At 43.4% G+C, this 18,543-nt stretch overlaps 1 protein-coding gene across 1 annotated transcript in view; it reads right to left on the bottom strand.

Annotated features, from left to right (window-relative positions):
* Rprd2 (regulation of nuclear pre-mRNA domain containing 2) overlaps positions 1-15,578 on the bottom strand; it is a 57,740-nt gene extending 42,162 nt beyond the window's left edge. Inside the window, 1 exon segment of the mRNA XM_040752214.1 lies at positions 14,832-15,578. Coding sequence (XP_040608148.1) covers positions 14,832-15,036 — 205 coding nt within the window. The 5' untranslated portion in view covers positions 15,037-15,578.
* Between the last annotated feature and the right edge of the window lie 2,965 nt (positions 15,579-18,543).

The raw sequence follows: 18,543 nt of genomic DNA, 5'->3' as shown, positions 1-18,543 counted from the left end.
CTCACAGAGATCCGCCTGCCTCTGCCTCCCGAGTGCTAGGATTAAAGGCGTGCGCCACCAACGCCCGGCTCCAGTTTTTGACTAACATGAGCTACCTACATAATTCCTCACTTCAAAATTGAACAAAAGGAAGCAGCAGTAGTTCACCCCACATGTTGTCAGGTGCTGTGTCCAATTCCTAGTGTCACAAGAACAAACAAACAAACAAACGAATAAATAAGGAGCAAAGCCTAATGACTGGATTTCTAAACCCTGGAACCTACATAGTAGGAGGAGACAGCCAAAATCCTGCAAATTGTCCTCTAACCTCCACAGAATTGCGAACATGCAGCACACACAATGAATGAATGAATGAATGTAGACATCTCGTGCGCTGACCCAGTCTGATATGTGTAGTTCTCACCCTTCATCAATAAAGCTTCTTTCAGCAATAGACACCACAACTAGTCAGACCACAGAGAATAAGGCTGGCGGGTTGCCCAACCCACACATCTACCGCATGATTTCTATACCTAAGGTTCAGCGAATATCATGAAAGAGCGAATAGAAAGATTTTAAGACAGCACTTGGGAGGCAGAGGCAGGCAGATCTCTGTGAGTTCGAAGCCAGCCTGGTCTACAGAGCGAGTTCCAGAACAGCCTCCAAAGCCACAGAGAAACCCTGTCTCGAAACCCCCCCCCAAAAAATTTTAAGAGCCTCAAAAAAAAAAAAAAAAAAAGGTTTCCTGGACAAGATCAGCATAATGACAACACAGTTGATATGCTAACATGAACAGCAAAATTTCCCTATGGCCCTACCCTACATAAAGAGCTACATACAGATGGTCAATGGCTACTGAGACAAGAAAACCTAGTTCTTCCATGGATGAGCTCCCAAACAGGATGTCCAGTTCCAAGTGATCAGCCCTCTACATGTACATAGTAACAATACTAACTGGAGTCAGTAGGTATATATACATGTACATGCACACACATACAACAATAATCACAGACCATGAATTTGGAGAGGGGAGGAGTTTAGGGGGAAAGAAGGGGTGGGAGTGATATACGAAGTTCTCAAAAAAGGGGGTGGGGCCGGGCGTTGGTGGCGCATGCCTTTAATCCCAGCACTCAGGAGGCAGACAGATGATCTCTGTGAGTTTGAGGCCAGCCTGGTCTACAGAGCGAGTTCCAGGTCAGCCTCCAAAGCAACACAGAGAAACCCTGTCTCGAAAAAGCAAAAAAAAAAAAAAAAAAAGGGGGGGGGCCTTGAGATTAACGACACTTGTTCTTGCAAAGGAACCAGATTCAGTTCCTAGCACCAACATGATGGTTTACAACCACCATAACTACAGTTCCAGGGAATGTGACACCCTCTTCTGACCTACACCAAGTTCCAGAGACAGATATGGTTCACATACACACATGCAGGTAAAATACTCATAAGCATAAAATCAGAAGAAAAAAGTTTAAGGGATGATGGGCTAACAAGAGTGCTCTTTCAAAAAACCCAGGTTTGATGCACAGCACCCATATGGCAGCCCACAACAGTCCTGGGAATCCAACAGACAAACACACATGCAGGGAAAACACCAATGCAATGCCAGGGGTGATGGCGCACGCCTTTAATCCCAGCACTTGGGAGGCAGACAGACGATCTCTGATCTCTGTGAGCTCAAGGTCAGTCTGTTCTACAAAGAGTTCCAGGACAGCCTGGACTGTTACACAGAGAAACTCTGTCTCAAAAACAAAACAACAAAAAATTATCTTTATCTTATCCTTTAAGTTTTAATGTTTCAAAGCAAAGAGGAATAGCTGCCTTTCTAGAGGCAGTAACTAGACTCTACTATTACTTTCTGTACAAGATGTATATTTCTCCTGTTCTCCAATTAAAATTTGTAATACCACAAAACACCAACTACCATTCTTTTCTGACAAGTAAATGAAAGTCAGTCTAGCTGATTTATATAGTTCTTGAGCTGTTTTTACTATCATCTCTGAGGTTGTTCTACAAATTAAACCTCCCATAAATTTAATTATCACCATCAAACCTTTTTTGTTCCACTTATTGGTTTTTGTTTTTGTTTTTGTTTTTTTGGTTTTTTCCAGACAGGGTTTCTCTGTGGCTTTGGAGGCTGTCCTGGAATTCACTTTGTAGACCAGGCTGGCCTGGAACTCACAGAGATCCGCCTGCCTCTGCCTCCCGAGTGCTGGGATTAAAGGCGTGCGCCACCACCGCCCGGCTCACTTATTGTTTTTATGTTTATGTTTATGTTTATGTGTGTGCTTGTGGGGGTTTGTGTGCACCGCCTGTGTAGTACCTGTAAAGGACAGGCGAGGGCTCTGGATCTACAGAACTGGAATTACAGATTATCTGTAATGTAGGTGCTGGGAACTAAACTCAGCCTTCGACAAGAGCAGCCAGTGCTCTTAATCTCTGAGCATCTAGTTCCACAGTCAAACTTACATCCAAATATCCCCACTGAACTTTCAGAAGTATTCCTGTTAAAGAATAAACACTTGGGGGAGAATAACTAGTTGACAAAAACCTAAGAGGAAAAGTAATTGGGTAAAGGTATTATTTGTTAATTTGTAAATGGCAAGAAGTCACATCACCAAGAATAAATCAGTAAGCCGGACATGGTGGCACACGCCTTTAATCCCAGCACATGGGAGGCAGAGACAAGTGAAATCTCTGAGTTCGAAGCCAGCCTGGTCTTCAGAGCCAGTTCCAGGACAGCCAGGGCTACACTGTCATTTTGCCCAGTGTATTCACTGAGCAGCAGCTGTTTCATAGATCAGCCATAAAGTTAGTGTTGCACTTTCTGCCCTGTCGTCCCTTTGAATATCTGTATCACCTTTTCTTTATTCCAGTGCATTAATAAGTTCATGGAGATATTTTTCCTGTTTCTTAGCAATGTTTCAAAAACATCAACATTTTTCTTTCTCCTGTGCTTCAGAGTGGATCTCAGTGTGTAAGTACTCCATCACTGACTTTCATAGCCGGTCCCTGCCCAAGCATGAAAGTTAATTATTATGTCTAGATTAAACATGGTTTTTGTTGTTGGTATGTAGCCCTAGCTGTCTGAAATTCACAGTCCTCATGTCCCAACTGCCTAGGTGCTCTGGCAATTCAAACAATGCACTGAATACACTAAGACAGCTTCAAAATCAGTGAATTTTACATCTGTGGATTATATCTCAAGGTCTTTTAAAAAGCAGATACCCAAAAATTTAACATACTCAAAACTAAATTTCTGGTCTACCTTTCAAAACCTGCTCCACTTGCAACCTTCACCAGCAACCACTGATTCTTTGTAGTCACTGAGGCAAAAATCAAAGTCATTCAGACTACTCTTCTTGCCCCACATTGAATCCATTCAAAAATCCATCCAAAGGTATGTGATATCCTTATATGGAAAGGTTTTAATGAAACCAATCACTACTTACAATGAACATACACCAATAAGATACAAATAAGTTCCCAGCACTCGGGAGGCAGGCAGATCTCTGTGAGTTTGAGGCCAGCCTGGTCTACAAAGTGAGTTCCAGGACAGCCTCTAAAGCCACAGAGAAACCCTGTCTCGAAATACCAAAAAAAAAAAAAAAAAAAAGATACAAATAAGTAAATCTTGTTGGCCAGGTATCATGACATATTCAGCTTTCAGGAAGCTAAGACAGGAGGACTGATAAAAGACTGGTGTCCTTGTTTCTGCAGTAACCAGAAGAACCTTTTTTTTTTTTTTTTTTTTTGGTTTTTCGAGACAGGGTTTCTCTGTATTGTTTTGGAGGCTGTCCTGGAACTCACTCTGTAGACCAGCCTGGCCTTGAACTCACAGAGATCTTCCTGCCTCTGCCTTCCCAGTGCTGGGATTAAAGGCGTGTGCCACCAACACCCAGCCTCCAGAAAAACCTTTTAAGAATTTAAATCTGAGGCAAGTAAATAGCTCAGTGTGTTAGATTTATTTTATTTCATAAGTATTTTACCTGCATGTGCACGTGCACCACATGTGTGCCAGGTGCCCACTGAAGTCAGAAGACATTGCTGGAGTTATTATTGATGGCTGTGAGCTACCATTTGAGTGCTGGGAACCACCCATGTCCTCTGCAAGAGCAACAAGTACTCTTTCTTAACTGCTGAGCCATCTCTCCAGCTCCTATAGCAGCTCAGTTTGTAGAATGTTTATCTAGCATTCACAATATCCGAGATTCTACCACAGTCACACATCAGTAATCCTGGCACATGGGAGGCAAAGGCAGGAAGACCAATCCAAGATCATTACAGCTAGCAAGGGCTATAAAAGACTGTCTCAAAAAAACAAATTATCAGCTAGCAGATATTCAGCCCTTGGTCCAATCATACGTACTAACATAAATCAGATAATATTCCCTCCTCTGCTCAAATGGCTCTCAACATAAAAGTCTTGGGCTAAGGATGTGGCTCAAATCATAAAGTGCTCACCTAGAACTCACAAGGCCTGGGGTTCAGTCCCTAGCAGTACGTAAATTGGGCACAACAGCATAAGACTGCAATCTTAGCGCTCAGGGCTTAGATGCAGGAGGATTAGGAATTCAAAGTCATCCTTAACTACAAGGTAAGTTTGAGGTCAGCCTAGGTTGCAAGAGAGACTGTCTTCAACCTCCAAAACAATACAGAGAAACCCTGTCTTGAAAAACCAAAAAATATATTTCAAAAAATTAAGATAAAAAAGAGAGAATGTCTCCAAAAGGACACACACATACATACACACACACACAAAACCCGAAGTTCTTGTTTTTTTTTGTTTGTTTATTTTTTTGGTTTTACGAGACAGGGTTTCTCTGTATTGCTTTGGAGGCTGTTCTGGAACTTGCTCTGTAGACCAGGTTGGCCTCGAACTCAGAGATCCGCCTGCCTCTGCCTCCCAAGTGCTGGGATTAAAGGCATGCGCCACCACCGACCGGCTCACAATCCAAAGTTCTTAAAGTGCCTATGAAGACTCTTGAGCCTGGTTGTGGTGGCACATGCATTTAATCCCAGCACTTAGGAGGCAGAGGCATGCTGACTCTCGAGTTCAAGGCCAGTCTGGTCTACAGAGTGAGTTTCAGGACAGAAAAACCCCGTCTGGAAAAAAAAGCAAAAAGAGACTGGAGAGATGGCTCAATAGTTAAGACTGCTTGCTGCTTCTTCCAGGACCCGAATTGAGATCCCAGCTCCCATGTCAGGTGGCTCACAACCTTCTAATACTCTAGCTCCGATGGATCTGATATATCCCTCTGGCTTCCAAGGGTATATTCATGCAGAGGCACATGTACACACTAAGACACACTCATATACAAGCTTTTAAGAACAGAGAAGATGCTTGATCTATTTATTACCCCTTTACTCTCTCTCCCATCATAAACTCTGAACTATCTGCTAATAAAGCTCCACCTTAACTAGTTTCCAGACACAACTGTTTTTATCATTCCTTTAACTCAACAGGCAGACCCCAGCCTCAGGAACTTACGTGTTTTTCTGTTCTTTTGACTTTTTCTTTTAAGATTTATTTATTTATTTATTTATTTATTATGTATACAGTGTTCTGCCTACATATATGCCTGAACGCCAGAAAAGGGCAGCACATCTTGTTATAAATGGTTATGAGCCACCACGTGGTTGCTGGGAATTGAACTCAGGTCCTCTGGAAAAGCAGTCAGTGCTCTTAATCTCTGAATCATCTCTCCAATCTGGCTTTTCTTTTTTTAAATATGACTTGCTAGAAACTCTAGCCATCAAATCAAACAGCAACTTTTCTTTTTTAAGATTTATTTATTTATCACATATACAATGTTCTGCCTACATGCCAGAAGAGGGCACCAGATTGAATTGTAGATGGTTGTGACTCACCATGTGATTGCTGGGAATTGAACTCAGGACCTCTGGAAGAGCAGTCAGTGCTCTTAACCTCTGAGCCATCTCTCCAGTAGTCCTATTGCTTTATTTTATAACCCAATCTGGCTTTTAACTTTATTTTATATTTATCTTGTAGACATGTGTGTTCCATGGCATAATGTGGACAGCCCACAGAAGTTAGTTCTCTCCTACCATATGGTTCTGAGAACAGAACTCAGTTGTCCGACTTGGTGGCAAGCACCTTTACCAGCTGAACCATCTCCTAAAAACACTGACCAGCAGGGAGGTGGTGGTGCACGCCTTTAATCCCAGTACTTGGGAGGCAGAGGCAGGCGGGCCTCTGTGAGTTCAAGGCCAGCCTGGTCTAGAGTTCCAGGAGAGCCTCCAAAACAATATAGAGAAACCCTGTCTCGAAAAACGAAAAAGAAAAAAAAAAACAACTGACCAATGCCTTGCCTTCTTACTTAAATGTGTACCGTCTCAGTCTCCTTACCAACCTCCCTAACACCTTGCATTCCCTACTTCTGCTTTATAGCATTTGCACCATTTAATAGATTTAATTCATTCACTCTGTCTGTGGTCTGTCTTAACTCACTAGAGTAAGTTGTTTGACAGGAAAATGCCTCAGTGCCCAGACAGTATCTGGCACAGTAGGTATTCTGTAAACATTTGTTGATGGTTAATAGATACAGGAGTGCAGCTAGAGGGAGGAATAATTCTCCTGTTCTACAGCACAGTAAGGTAACTAACTAGGCTAGACAACAACTATATTTCAAAATAGTTCATACAAGTTCTTCTTTTAAAGATTCATTTGTATTGTTTACATATCTGTCTATGTCAATGTACATGCATGCATTTGTGTGTGCTGGTGCCCACAGAAGCCAGAAGAGGGCACAGACCGCTTGGAGGCTGAGTTATAGGTGTGAGATGCCCAATAGTTTCTGCAATCCAAACTTTGTTTTCATGATAGAGCAACAAGTGATCTGAACTGCTGAGCCATCTTTCCACCTCTTGTAGAGAATTTTCAATGTTCCAAATGCAAAGAAATGATGTCTGAGGTATCATATAAGCCAACCACCCTTATTTATTCATTGCCTACCATATGAACTTACTGAAAAGTCACACAGTGCCCATAAATTTTAAAAACAAAAATAGAGTGAGGTGGTAGCATATGTCTTTAATCCCAGCACTTGAGAGGCAGAGGCAGGCAGATCTCTGAGTTCAAGGCCAGCCTGATCTACAGAGCTAGTTCCAGAACAGCCTCCAAAACAACACAGAGAAACTCTGTCTCAAAAAAAGCCAAAAAGAAAAGATCAGTCGGGAGAGATGGCTCAGCAGTCAAAATCCTCTTCCAGAGGATTCAAGTTCAATTCCCAGCATCCACATAGTGGGTCACAAACATATAGTATAAATACACATACATGTAGGTAAATACTCAAACACATAAAAAAATAAAATCCTAGCTGGGCGGTGGTGGCGCACGCCTTTAATCCCAGCACTCAGGAGGCAGAGGCAGGCGGATCTCTGTGAGTTCGAGGCCGGGCTAGACCGACAGCCTCCAAAACAATACAGAGAAACCCTGTCTCGTAAAACCAAAAAATAAAATAAAATAAATAAAATAAAATCCTAGCCAGGTGTTGGTGGTGCACTTTAATCCCAGCACTCTGGAGGCAAAGGCATGGGGATCTTGTGAGTTCGAGGCCAGCCTGGTTTACAAAGCCAGTTTCAGGACAGCCTCTAAACCAATACAGAGAAACCCTATCTCGAAAAACAAACAAATAAATAAATCCTAAACTAAATTAAATTAAAATACAAATATAGCATAGTGTACCAAACTATACTGAAAATAACTATTGGAGGAAGCAGATATAAGTGAAGTGACTTGTAAGTAAAATTCATCTTGGAGCTGGATGTTCATTCTAGTTACTTGGGAGGCTGGGGCAAGAGGATCCTGAGTTCAATGACAGCCTAGACGACACTCCACCTCAAAACACAAACAAAAGACATTTTGTAACTCAACGTTAAATGCAGTATCTACTTCACCCATATCACTCATACACTATGTATGGTGTTATTGTTACACTCTACACATCTAGCCTAAATATCTGCTACAACAGATAGATGGCAAAGAAGGTAAATAATTCAGGGAAAGGCTACATTTCAAGAAACCAGACCTGCACAAAATAATGTCATGTCTTTGCTAAGTATAATAATCAAAGGTAAGTTAGCAGGCTGAGAGTTAGCTCAGTGGTGCCTCTGGCACCTCAAGATTTTGGGCTCAGTTCCAAGCTCTTTTGCCCCACAAAGTATATATGATAACACATTGAACTCTCTACTGACCAGCATGTACTTCAAACATTATGCGACCAAAACTTCCTTTTATTATTTAATGTAAGTGAACTTCACATTCAGAGAGGTTTTTATTTAGTACACAGCTTAAATATGTTCAACTTGTTTCTCTGTATCTTTGGAGCCCATCCTAGAACTTGCTCTGCAGACCATACTGGCCTCAAACTCACAGAGATCCACCTGCCTCTGCCTCCCGAGTGCTGGCATTAAAGGCGTGCACCACCACCACCTGGCTAAGTGTGCACATTTTAAAGTCAATCAAAAAAAAAAAAAAAGGTTCTCAGAGCATGGTGGAGCATGGTGTTGCAGGTGCATGCCTTTAATACCAACACTCAGGAAGCTGAGGCAGGAGGATCTCTGTGAGTTTGATCCAGCATGGTCTACAAGAGCTAGTTCCAGGACAGCTAGGACTGTTTCACAGAGAAACCCTGTCTGGAGGATCTGAGAAGTCATTTCATAGATCAAAGGCAGTAAGTAATAGTGATTCCAGGCTAGTTTGTGCTACATAGTCAAAAAAGCAAACATGCAACAACAAAAAATGATAGTTGCACATGTAAAAATCATGTATGAAGACCACTGACATTAACTAGAAAAGGGTCACCATACCTTTGCTCTTATTTTCCCTTTTTCTCTCCTATCTTCTGTAGACAAGTCCTCCACTGGCCTTAATCCTCCTAGCTCTGCCTCCTGGAGGCTATGATTACAGGAAGTGACACCATACCTGGCTGCTTTTCTATTTTTTGTAATTTTAACTACAAAGAGCTGAACACAGGGCCAGAGTGATTGCTTGAAAGGAGTCCGCCAACAAGTTTGGTGATCTGAGTTCCATCCCTGGATCCCACGTGACGGAGGAAGACAACTGACTTCCACAAGTTGTCCTCTGACCAACAAGCACTCTGGCATGAGTATATTCCTGGGCCTCAAAACAAATAAATGCAAAAAAAAATTTTTAATAGCTGAATAAGAAGCCTTAAGAAATGGTGTGGTTTACAAATAAATGCTAATTAAGCTTCTACATTTCCTTCAGGAACTCATTTAAATTCTCACTTTGTTTCTTAAAACATCTTAAACCACTCAATGGCTAGAAATCAGATAAAATAGGGTCTGGAGAGATGATTCGGTGGTTAAGAGTACATATTGCTCTTATAGAGGACCTGAGTTCAGTTCCCAGCATCCACACCACACATTAATCCAGCTTTAGGGGATCCAACTCACATACCCTAGACAGACACATACGTACAATCAAAAATAAAAATAAATCATTTTTTAAAAAGATAAAATAGAGGTATCAGGAAACAATATGTTTCACTTTTGTCCCACTGGATGTTCAGAGCACCTTGTAATTCACTAAGAAGTCCCTTCAATTCTCTCCCCGATTGGGTGACCCCCACCTCTGTACTCTAAGCAAAGCTGTCCCGTAACTCTCTGGAATGGTCAGGGTCTCAGCAGTAAACAATTCACATTTCTGTAGGTTAATTCTATACCAAGATACCTGTATTATCTCCTTAAACCCAGGCCACAAATTCTAGAGTGCAATGTTCTCTGTAGATAAGAGATAAAGCCCATGGTTTAATTGCTTTGCACACTGCACCCCCAGGATGAAACAATGCAGTTAAGATCTGAACCTAGCTCTAATTCTAAAATCTGGGTTTTTCTGCCTTTCTATAATGACTATTATTGTTTTACTGTAAAAATGGGACAGAAAAATGAAGTACTGAAATGATAACCTCATTAAATTACACATCAAGTTCATGTAAAAGCCAACATCCTGAACCAGCAAGCAAGCCATCTCTATAGTTTCACTAAATTATAAACACTTTTGTACACAGGATTTTTTGTTTTTATTTTTTATTTTTTTTGAAGCAGAGTTTCTCTGTGTAGCTTTGGAGTTTGTCCTGGAACTGGCTCTGTAGACCAGGCTGGTCTCGAACTCACAGAGATCCACCTGCCTCTGCCTCCCGAGTGCTGGGATTAAAGATGTGCACCACCACTACCCAGGGTGAAATTTTTTTACCAAGTGTTCCAGTTTTTTTTTTCTTTTTCTTTTTGCAGGTGGGGGTTTAAGACAGTATGGTTCAGGGGCCGGAGAGATGCCTCAGAAGTTAAGAGCACTGACTGCTCTTCCAGAGGCCCTGAGTTCAATTCCCAGCAACCACATGGTGGCTCATAACCATCTATTCAATCTGGTGCCCTTTTCTGGCATGTAGGCAGGAACTGTATATAAAATAAATAAATAAAATATTTTTAAAAAAGACAGTATGGCTCAGGTTGACTTCAAATTTCTAATCTTTCTGCCTTAGAATCCCAAATGCCAGGACTGCAGGTATGTACAACCACGTCAGATGCAAGTATTCTTTTTTTTTTTTTTTTTTTGGTTTTTCGAGACAGGGTTTCTCTGTGGCTTTGGAGGCTGTCCTGGAACTCACTCTGTAGACCAGGCTGGCCTCGAACTCACAGAGATCCTCCTGCCTCTGCCTCCCGAGTGCTGGGATTAAAGGCGTGCGCCACCAACGCCCGGCCAGATGCAAGTATTCTATTAGCCATTTTGCAGTATATTTTGGCAAATATTTACTGATCTATATCAAGTGCTTGGGGATATAGAGACAAACAAGACACAGCCCTGACATTTGAGAAAAATAGGCAATAAAAATATAACAAGTAAATACAGTAATTTAGCATGCTGAAAATAAGATGATATGCCTGCAGGTGTGGTGCTGAATGTCTTTAATACTAGCTCTCAGGAAGCAGAGGCAGGCAGATCACAATAAATTGGAGGTCAGCCTGGTAGACACAGCAAGTCCAGGCCAGTCAGGGCTATATGCTATACACAGTAAGACTCTATCTCAAAAAAAAAAAAAAAAAAGCCAGGTGTAGTAGCCTACACCTTTAATCCCATCACTCAGAAGGCAGAGGCAGGTGTATCTCTATGAGTTTGAGGCCAGTTTGGTCTACATAGTGAGTTCCAGGACAGCCAGAACTACAACAGTGAGATCCCATCTTGAAAAACTGAAAGAAAGAGTAAGGAGAAAGAAAGATATAACAGGACGAGAAAAGGTCTTTCTGAAGAGGGTTATATTTGAGAAGAGATCCTCATGAGAAGGTGGTAGGATCTGAAGAAGCCTGAGAAGCAGGTAGTACAAGTGATACAGGCTCTTGGAGAGACCACTGTACAAAAAACTTTAACTTTACTGCCAACAGTATATCACTGGAAGGCTAAAACGTAGAGGCATGAGTTGAGCATGGTGGTCCACACCTCTAATCCTTTAATCTAACACTTCAGAAGCAGAAACAGGCTGGTCTTTTAGTTCAAGGCCAGCCTGGTCTACAGAGCAAGTTCCAGGACTACAAAGAGAGATCCTGTCTTCAAAAAAAAAAAAAAAAAAAAAAAGGAGAAGCATAATATCTGTTCATACCATAGAAAGATCACTTCAGAAAATAAGTACGGTGGCGAATAGCTACAAAACCAGCAACAGCTGGGCAGTGGTGGCACACGCCTTTAATGCCAGCACTCGGGAGGCAGAGGCAGGCAGATCTCTGTAAGTTCAAGACCAGCCTGGTCTATAAGAGCTAGTTCCAGAACAGCCTTCAAAGCCACAGAGAAACCCTGTCTTGGAAAAAAAAAAAAAAAAAAAAAAAACAGCAACAGACTGCAGGTTGGAGACCAATGTGGGCTACACGATGAATACCAAACCAGTCAGGGTAACCCAGACAGACAGAAGATAATGAATGTTATGGATATGCCTAGATGAAATCCATGGAACCTGCCTATGGAATACAATGTTTGCTTATTAAGTTTTTTCTTTACAATGCATAAAAAGTTGTTCCTACACGTAGTAAGATTAAGGATACAATGAAAACATCTGAGGACTTGAGGTGTATGTAGTCCAGTAGTAGTCCTTGCACAGAACTCATGAAGCCCCGAGTTAGATGCATCATAAAATGACAGAAAGAAAACATCTCTTGAATATCTAGCACAGTCACCTAAATTTAACTGAGGTCCAAATGACTAAATATTGGCTGTCAGAAGAAAATGCAAAAGCAGCATCAGGAAAATGGACAGAAAGATTGGGAATGCCCAGTATCTACCTCACAATTTTATCTAAGCAAATTTAGCAACCAAATTATGTCAAGATCTACACAAAGCTAAGTGAAAATACAGGCCTAATCCACCAACTAATTGTGTCCTACTCTTCACCACCCAGGCTTTGTTAAGATAGATATCCTCCAAGTGTAAATACATGTCCAAAAATTATTCTTAGTCATTATAGAAAATTAAATTCCACTCCATTATGAAATTGATAGTAGGTTTTATTTTTTTATTTTTGGTTTTTCGAGACAGGGTTTCTCTGTGGCTTTGGAGGCTGTCCTGGAACTCGCTCGGTAGTCCAGGCTGGTCTCGAACTCACAGAGATCCACCTGCCTCTGCCTCCCGAGTGCTGGGATTAAAGGCATGCACCACCAACGCCCGGCTGATAATAGGTTTTAAAAAGCCAAATGCATTTAATTTCTTTTAAAATTATGTAGAAGAGGCAGGTGGATTTCTGTGAGTTCGAGGCCAGCCTTGTCTACAGAGCAAGTTCCAGAACAGCCTCCAAAACAACAGAGAAACCCTGTCTCAAAAAAACAAAACAACAAAAAAAAGTAAATTTATGTAGAATTCACTTTTTAGATAAAATATTGCTCTCCTACCCTTAGTACCAACAAAGGAAATAAGCTCAGACACAAAACAGCAGCAGGGGCAGGAAAATTCTGGTCTTGTTGCTGACTAGGATAAAAAAAAAGTGTAATTGTCACTTGTGATCCCACAAAGCAGAGATAGGGACCAATTTATTCTTGAAAATAATGCAACCAAAGGGTTGAAGCACTAGAGACCAACAGTGGGGAATGTAAAAATGCTTCATAATTTAAAACAGGGTGGAAGATGTTCTAATCACACTGGCACTGTTTACTACCACTGATGTACCAAATACATCAAACATTGTTTCAGAGTTAATGACTGATCCAAATCCTAACTACATCATTTTACTGAGTAACCTTTAGCAACCTGACATTTCGGGGCCCTTAGTTTCCTCATTTGTAATTCAGCAGATTATAAAGTACATTATAAGGTTAAGGAAATGGCTGGCATATGGCAGATACTTAGTATGTGAGTCTTTGAAGGTGGCAGCAGATCTTAATTTTACCTCTTGGCAAGAAATTAATGAAACGATCTGATGTAGTAAGCAGAGATTACCTAATCTGTCTTTTTTTCTCGGGTATCTTTCGCAGCACTGTATTTCAAAGAACCAGAGAACGACTGTCCCATCAATAACTTTTTGAAGTTTTATCCATTTGTTCATGATCAAGTAAACTCAAAAATATTACAGAAGCAAAGACAAACGTGCAATAAGAAAACTGTTAAATGGGTAGCACTGACAAGAGGCTATAAGAAGCCTCAAATCCCAGCACTCGGGAGGCAGAGACAGGAGGATCTCTCTGAGTTCGAGGCCAGCCTGGTCTACAAACGAGTTCCAGTTCAGGCTCCAAAGCTACAGAAAACCCTGTCTCGAAAAACCAAAAATAAATAAGCAAACAAACAAATTTTAAAAAAGAGTCTACAATGATAGAAAGCAAAGTAAAACTCAAATAAATATTATGGAATTGGGATTAAGGCTCCTTGGAATTTACTGTGCAGCCCAAACTGGCCTCAAACGTGTGACAATCCTCCTGTCTCAGCCTCCAGAATGGCATGAGCCACCACGCCCAGTTTAGCAATCCATATTTTAGAAGACCTCTTTTCTGTATTAAAGCGGCGATGCGGGGAGAGTCCCACAGGTTGAAGGCAAAACCAAACAAAACCCGTATAACTGGGGGGGTGTTATATGCCAACATAATACTAAGAAATCTACACTTCCCATTTTGATTGCCTATGCAAACAAACTCAATTCTGTAAAAGGTACTTAAGAGGATTAAACGTGACCGGATACATTCTCTGCTTCGGTACCAATGATAACCCTGATAACAGTTTCTCAGTTGTGTGTCGTCGGTATCCCGAAGTCTGCATTTTACTCTTGCGAACGCAGGTAAGGGGAAAACAGGTGGTCCCACAGCTATGCCAGAGCTGCTTCACACCCAGCCTCCTTAAAACACAAGCCAAGTTTTACCCACACCAATCGGGAGAAGGCCCCTTTTCACACACATCGGCGGAATGCTCCGTCCAACATCACCATCCAGCGAAGCGAACAGCTTAAACCATAGCTTGACTACTACCACCACCAGGAAACCCAGAAACCATTAACACGTCAAGGCCTGTAAGGAATAAACGGACGCTACAATTTCCGTGAAGGCTCAGAAAAACCAGCAACACACCTTACAGGTCTCGGAAGGAAACGCGTAAATCTCCATGGGTCTCTAGGCCCAACGGCCCAAGGTCACGCCAAATGAGACGCTAAAACATTCCGAGCACTGAGCCCCCTGCAGACCAGGGCACCCTGCCTAGCAATGGAGTCTGGGCTTGGGGGCACTAGCGTCCGAGCTTCAGTGTGAGCCCCAGCTGGACGCGGCGGCTCGGTGGGCGAGCCCCCGAGGATCTGGGGCCGCATTTCCCCCGTTCCCCTGGTATCCCCCTTCCCGGCCGCCCCCACACTCACATCTCCGGAGCCACTTCATCCAGTGGTAGACGATTGTACTGTGGTGTTTCTTGTTCTCTATACACCAGGACGACAAGCCTTGAATGGATTCCATGGTGTTGGTCACCGACTGGAATTTTCGATCCAACGAGGACTCCAGGGCCCCTGCGGACGAGGCCGACGAGGAGGAGGCCTTACCGCTGCCTCCGCCGCCGCCGGCCGCCATCTTCCCGGTTTGCACAAGCGCCGCTGGTCCTCTGGCGGCGGCGGCGGCGGCGGCGGCGGCGGGAGCGGGCAAAACAATCACTGCGAGTGCGTGAAAGCCGTGGGAGGGGAGGGAGGCCAGGGGGTGGGGATGGTGCACGCGCTGGGCTCCTCTGGAGGTGGAGGACTAGCTGCTGGGCGCGCTGGCGGCTCCCACACGCCCCGAGGAGGGGCTGCGGGCTCCGGAGGTTTGCCAGTACGGCTCGGGGGTCGTGTGTGTACCAGTAGTCGGGAGACAACTACGCGGAAGGCAGGCCCTGCGACGCCATTCAGAACGCCCAGCGCCCAAACTAAGGGTTTTATCCTGACGGCCCTCAACTCTCACGGCCCTTCCCTCATCCCGTCGGCCAAACTCCGGCGAGCCAGGGAGGCCTCAGTACCAAAAACGTAATACTACCAGACTGTCCCTTCGGTTGCAGAAAGCTTTTCCTTTGGATTCTCTACCACAGAGAAGGCCCAAAGCTACCTAGTCAGAATTTCTTTTTTTTTTTTTTTTTGCAACGCAATAGCAGCAATGGACCAGCAAAAGCAACGCGCACGCGCGCGGTAGCCCCGCCCCTCCGCTTCCTTCTCCTCCTCCACCGCAGACGGAGGCGTGATGACTGTGCAATCTGACCAATCAAGGGAGGGCTCGGAGAAGCGCGCGCAAGAACCGGCAGGCCCTTAACCTGAGGCGGCGCTGCGTTTACTTGTGCGCCTGCGCGTCGGGTCTGCGCGTAGCGGGTTGGGAGGAAAACCTGGGGAGACGGGGTGAAGGAGCCGGGCAGTGTATGACGCAAGGAGACCGAAGTCTAGTGTTCCGCCATGCGCCTTTCGCTTCATAGCGGGGTTGCTCACTCGAGCCTTTAGCTCGCACAGGGCGGGGAAATTCCCCCGGTTTTGCGGCCACCGTTTCTGGCAGCTGCATGCGCTGCCACCCCTAAGTCGGGAACGTGCGCGCGACAAAATGGCTGGCACCCATCTTGCGGCGTGGTGGAAGGTGCGCATGCGTCAGGTCCAGTTAGCCGTTCCCTGCGCAGACTCCTAGACCAAACGGTGCTACACTCCCGATTCGGGTGACACCATTCACAGCCAGTCCACCGCCCGCATTCCAGAAAGATGGAAGAAAACGGAAATTTCTCTGTAAAGTTCTCGAAACGAGGAAAGAGGAATTGACAAGATGTGGCTTCTTTGGTCGGTTATGATAGCTCACAATTGTGAATGAGCTGTAGTTTGCAAGCCTTAAGTATTGACGTTTATGAGCATAAATTCAGATTAACCATTACATCTCCTCTGCCTATGTTAATCTTCTGGGAAAATTTGGAGGTTCGTGTATTCCTGATAAATAGAGCAATTTCACATTTAATATTCATTAATGTCTTCGTTCCAAAAACTGCTTTAGGATTAGGGAAATGATAGCAAAACAAAATTCCTCCAACTTGATTGACAGCAGGATCAAACCACGAGTGTGTGCCAGGGAGTAAGGAGGCATGGAATATGATTAAGGGAGAGAGACTGAGTATATGCATAAAAATGGTGTGAACCAGTTTTTAAAAGGAGATACTTGGTGGGGCAGTTTTGGTGCACACCTTTAATCTCAGGAGGCAGATCTCTGTGAATTCGAGACCAGCCTGGTCTACAAAGTAAGGACAGCTAGGTTTGTTACACAGAGTAACCCTGTCTCAGAGAAAGAAAGAGGAAGGAAGGAAGGAAAGGAGGGGAGGAAGAGAGGAAGAAAGAAAAAAATGTGAGGAGCTGGGGAGATGACTCAGGTTAAGAGCACTGGCTGCTCTTCCCAAGGTCCAGAGTTCAGTTCCCAGCAACTACATTGTGGTTCATGGGACCATCTGTAATGAGATCTGGTGCCCTCTTCTGGCATACATGCATACATAACTAGGAAGCCAGTGTGACTGGAAGATAATAAAGCCAGTAAAACAAGTGGCAGAAGAGGTCAGAAGGGAAGAGGGCTCTGTATGGACTTGAAAGCCTTGAGACAAGGTTTCTCTGTGTAGCCCTGGCTGTCTTGGAACTCACTCTGTAGACCAAGCTGGTCTCAAACTCACAGAGATCCTATCTGTCTGCCTCCCAACTGCTGGGATTAAAAGCATTCGCCACCATGCCTGACTGACTTTGGGATTCTTTTTTTTTTTTTTTTTTTTTTTTTTTTTTTGGTTTTATGAGACAGGGTTTCTCTGTATTGTTTTGGAGGCTGTCGGTCCAGCCTGGCCTCGAACTCACAGAGATCCGCCTGCCTCTGCCTCCCGAGTGCTGGGATTAAAGGCATGCGCCACCACCGCCCGGCGACTTTGGGATTCTTAAAAGAAAAAAATTACAACAGTTTTAAAGACCATAATAACCTTTAAGATCCTAGAATAAGACAATTTCACATTCTATACTATGAATACTCTAATGAGCTGAGCAGAAGCTTGGCATTGCAGATAGAAAAAAGCCATGGAAAGAAGAAATCGAACTAAAAAAACAGATTGTTTTCAAGTTATTTTCCTTCCAAAGGTTTAAAGCAGGACTTCCTTATCATGCCGGCTGTAACTGACCTGCTTGGGGATTATGAGCTCTTTCCTGATTTCTTGGGAGATCAAAATAAACAACTACAGTTTCACATGATCACATGGAGCTTTAACATGTAACTCCATTTTGTTTTGCCTGTGGCCAGGAAGCTCCAGCAATCCTCCTGTTTACTCGACACTAGCTGGGGTTCTGAGTTTGGAGACACTAGCTGCCACACTTTTTTTTTTTTTTTTTTTTTTTTTTTGGAAATGGTATCATTGCATAGTCCTGGCCCGCTTCAGAGATACACCAGACTCTGCCTCAGTGGGTTTACCGAGTGCTTCACCATGAATGGCTGTTGATGGTCTTAACTTTTTGTTTTTCTGTTGGATAATGTAACAGTTTCAGAGCAAGATTACTGAATCCCACCAGCCACTGAGGCTGTCTCCTGGGATGGAAATGCGAAAGATCAGCCTTGAAGTAAAAAAGGGGACTCTTAAGCCTTTGAGCTCAAGAGTAGGTAAATAAAGCATTTCTCATTTTTACTATTAAAGCAAGCAAAACATGAAGTGGTTTACAGTTAAGTGAATACAAGGGCAGCAAGAGAATACACTTGATGTTATGTCTTACTGTCTTTGGTCTTGTGAAAAGGGCCAAGAATATTCCTTCCACCTTTGCCTTTCCCACAGAGATAATGTAGACATGCCAGGGGATTCTCTTCATGTCCTTGCTGTCAAGTGCATTCACCCATCATAGTTTATGCAGTTTTCTTCTAGAAGGCCACTTTGTGGGAAGAACATTCTGCACTATGCCCCATCCATAGTTTACAGTAAATTCACATCGTTTCCTACACAGACTCTCATAGAAGATATCTAAAAATCAGCCTACTTGGCTAGACATTGTAGTGCACACCTTTAATCCCAGCACCTTGGAGGCAGACGCAGGCAGATCTCTGAGTTTGAGGCCAGCCTGATCTACAGAGCGA

This window comes from Mesocricetus auratus, unplaced genomic scaffold (assembly GCF_017639785.1).
Source record: "Mesocricetus auratus isolate SY011 unplaced genomic scaffold, BCM_Maur_2.0 Super-Scaffold_100009, whole genome shotgun sequence".
NCBI classification, from domain to species: domain Eukaryota; kingdom Metazoa; phylum Chordata; class Mammalia; order Rodentia; family Cricetidae; genus Mesocricetus; species Mesocricetus auratus.
This window is presented reverse-complemented; position numbering and strand designations above follow the sequence as displayed.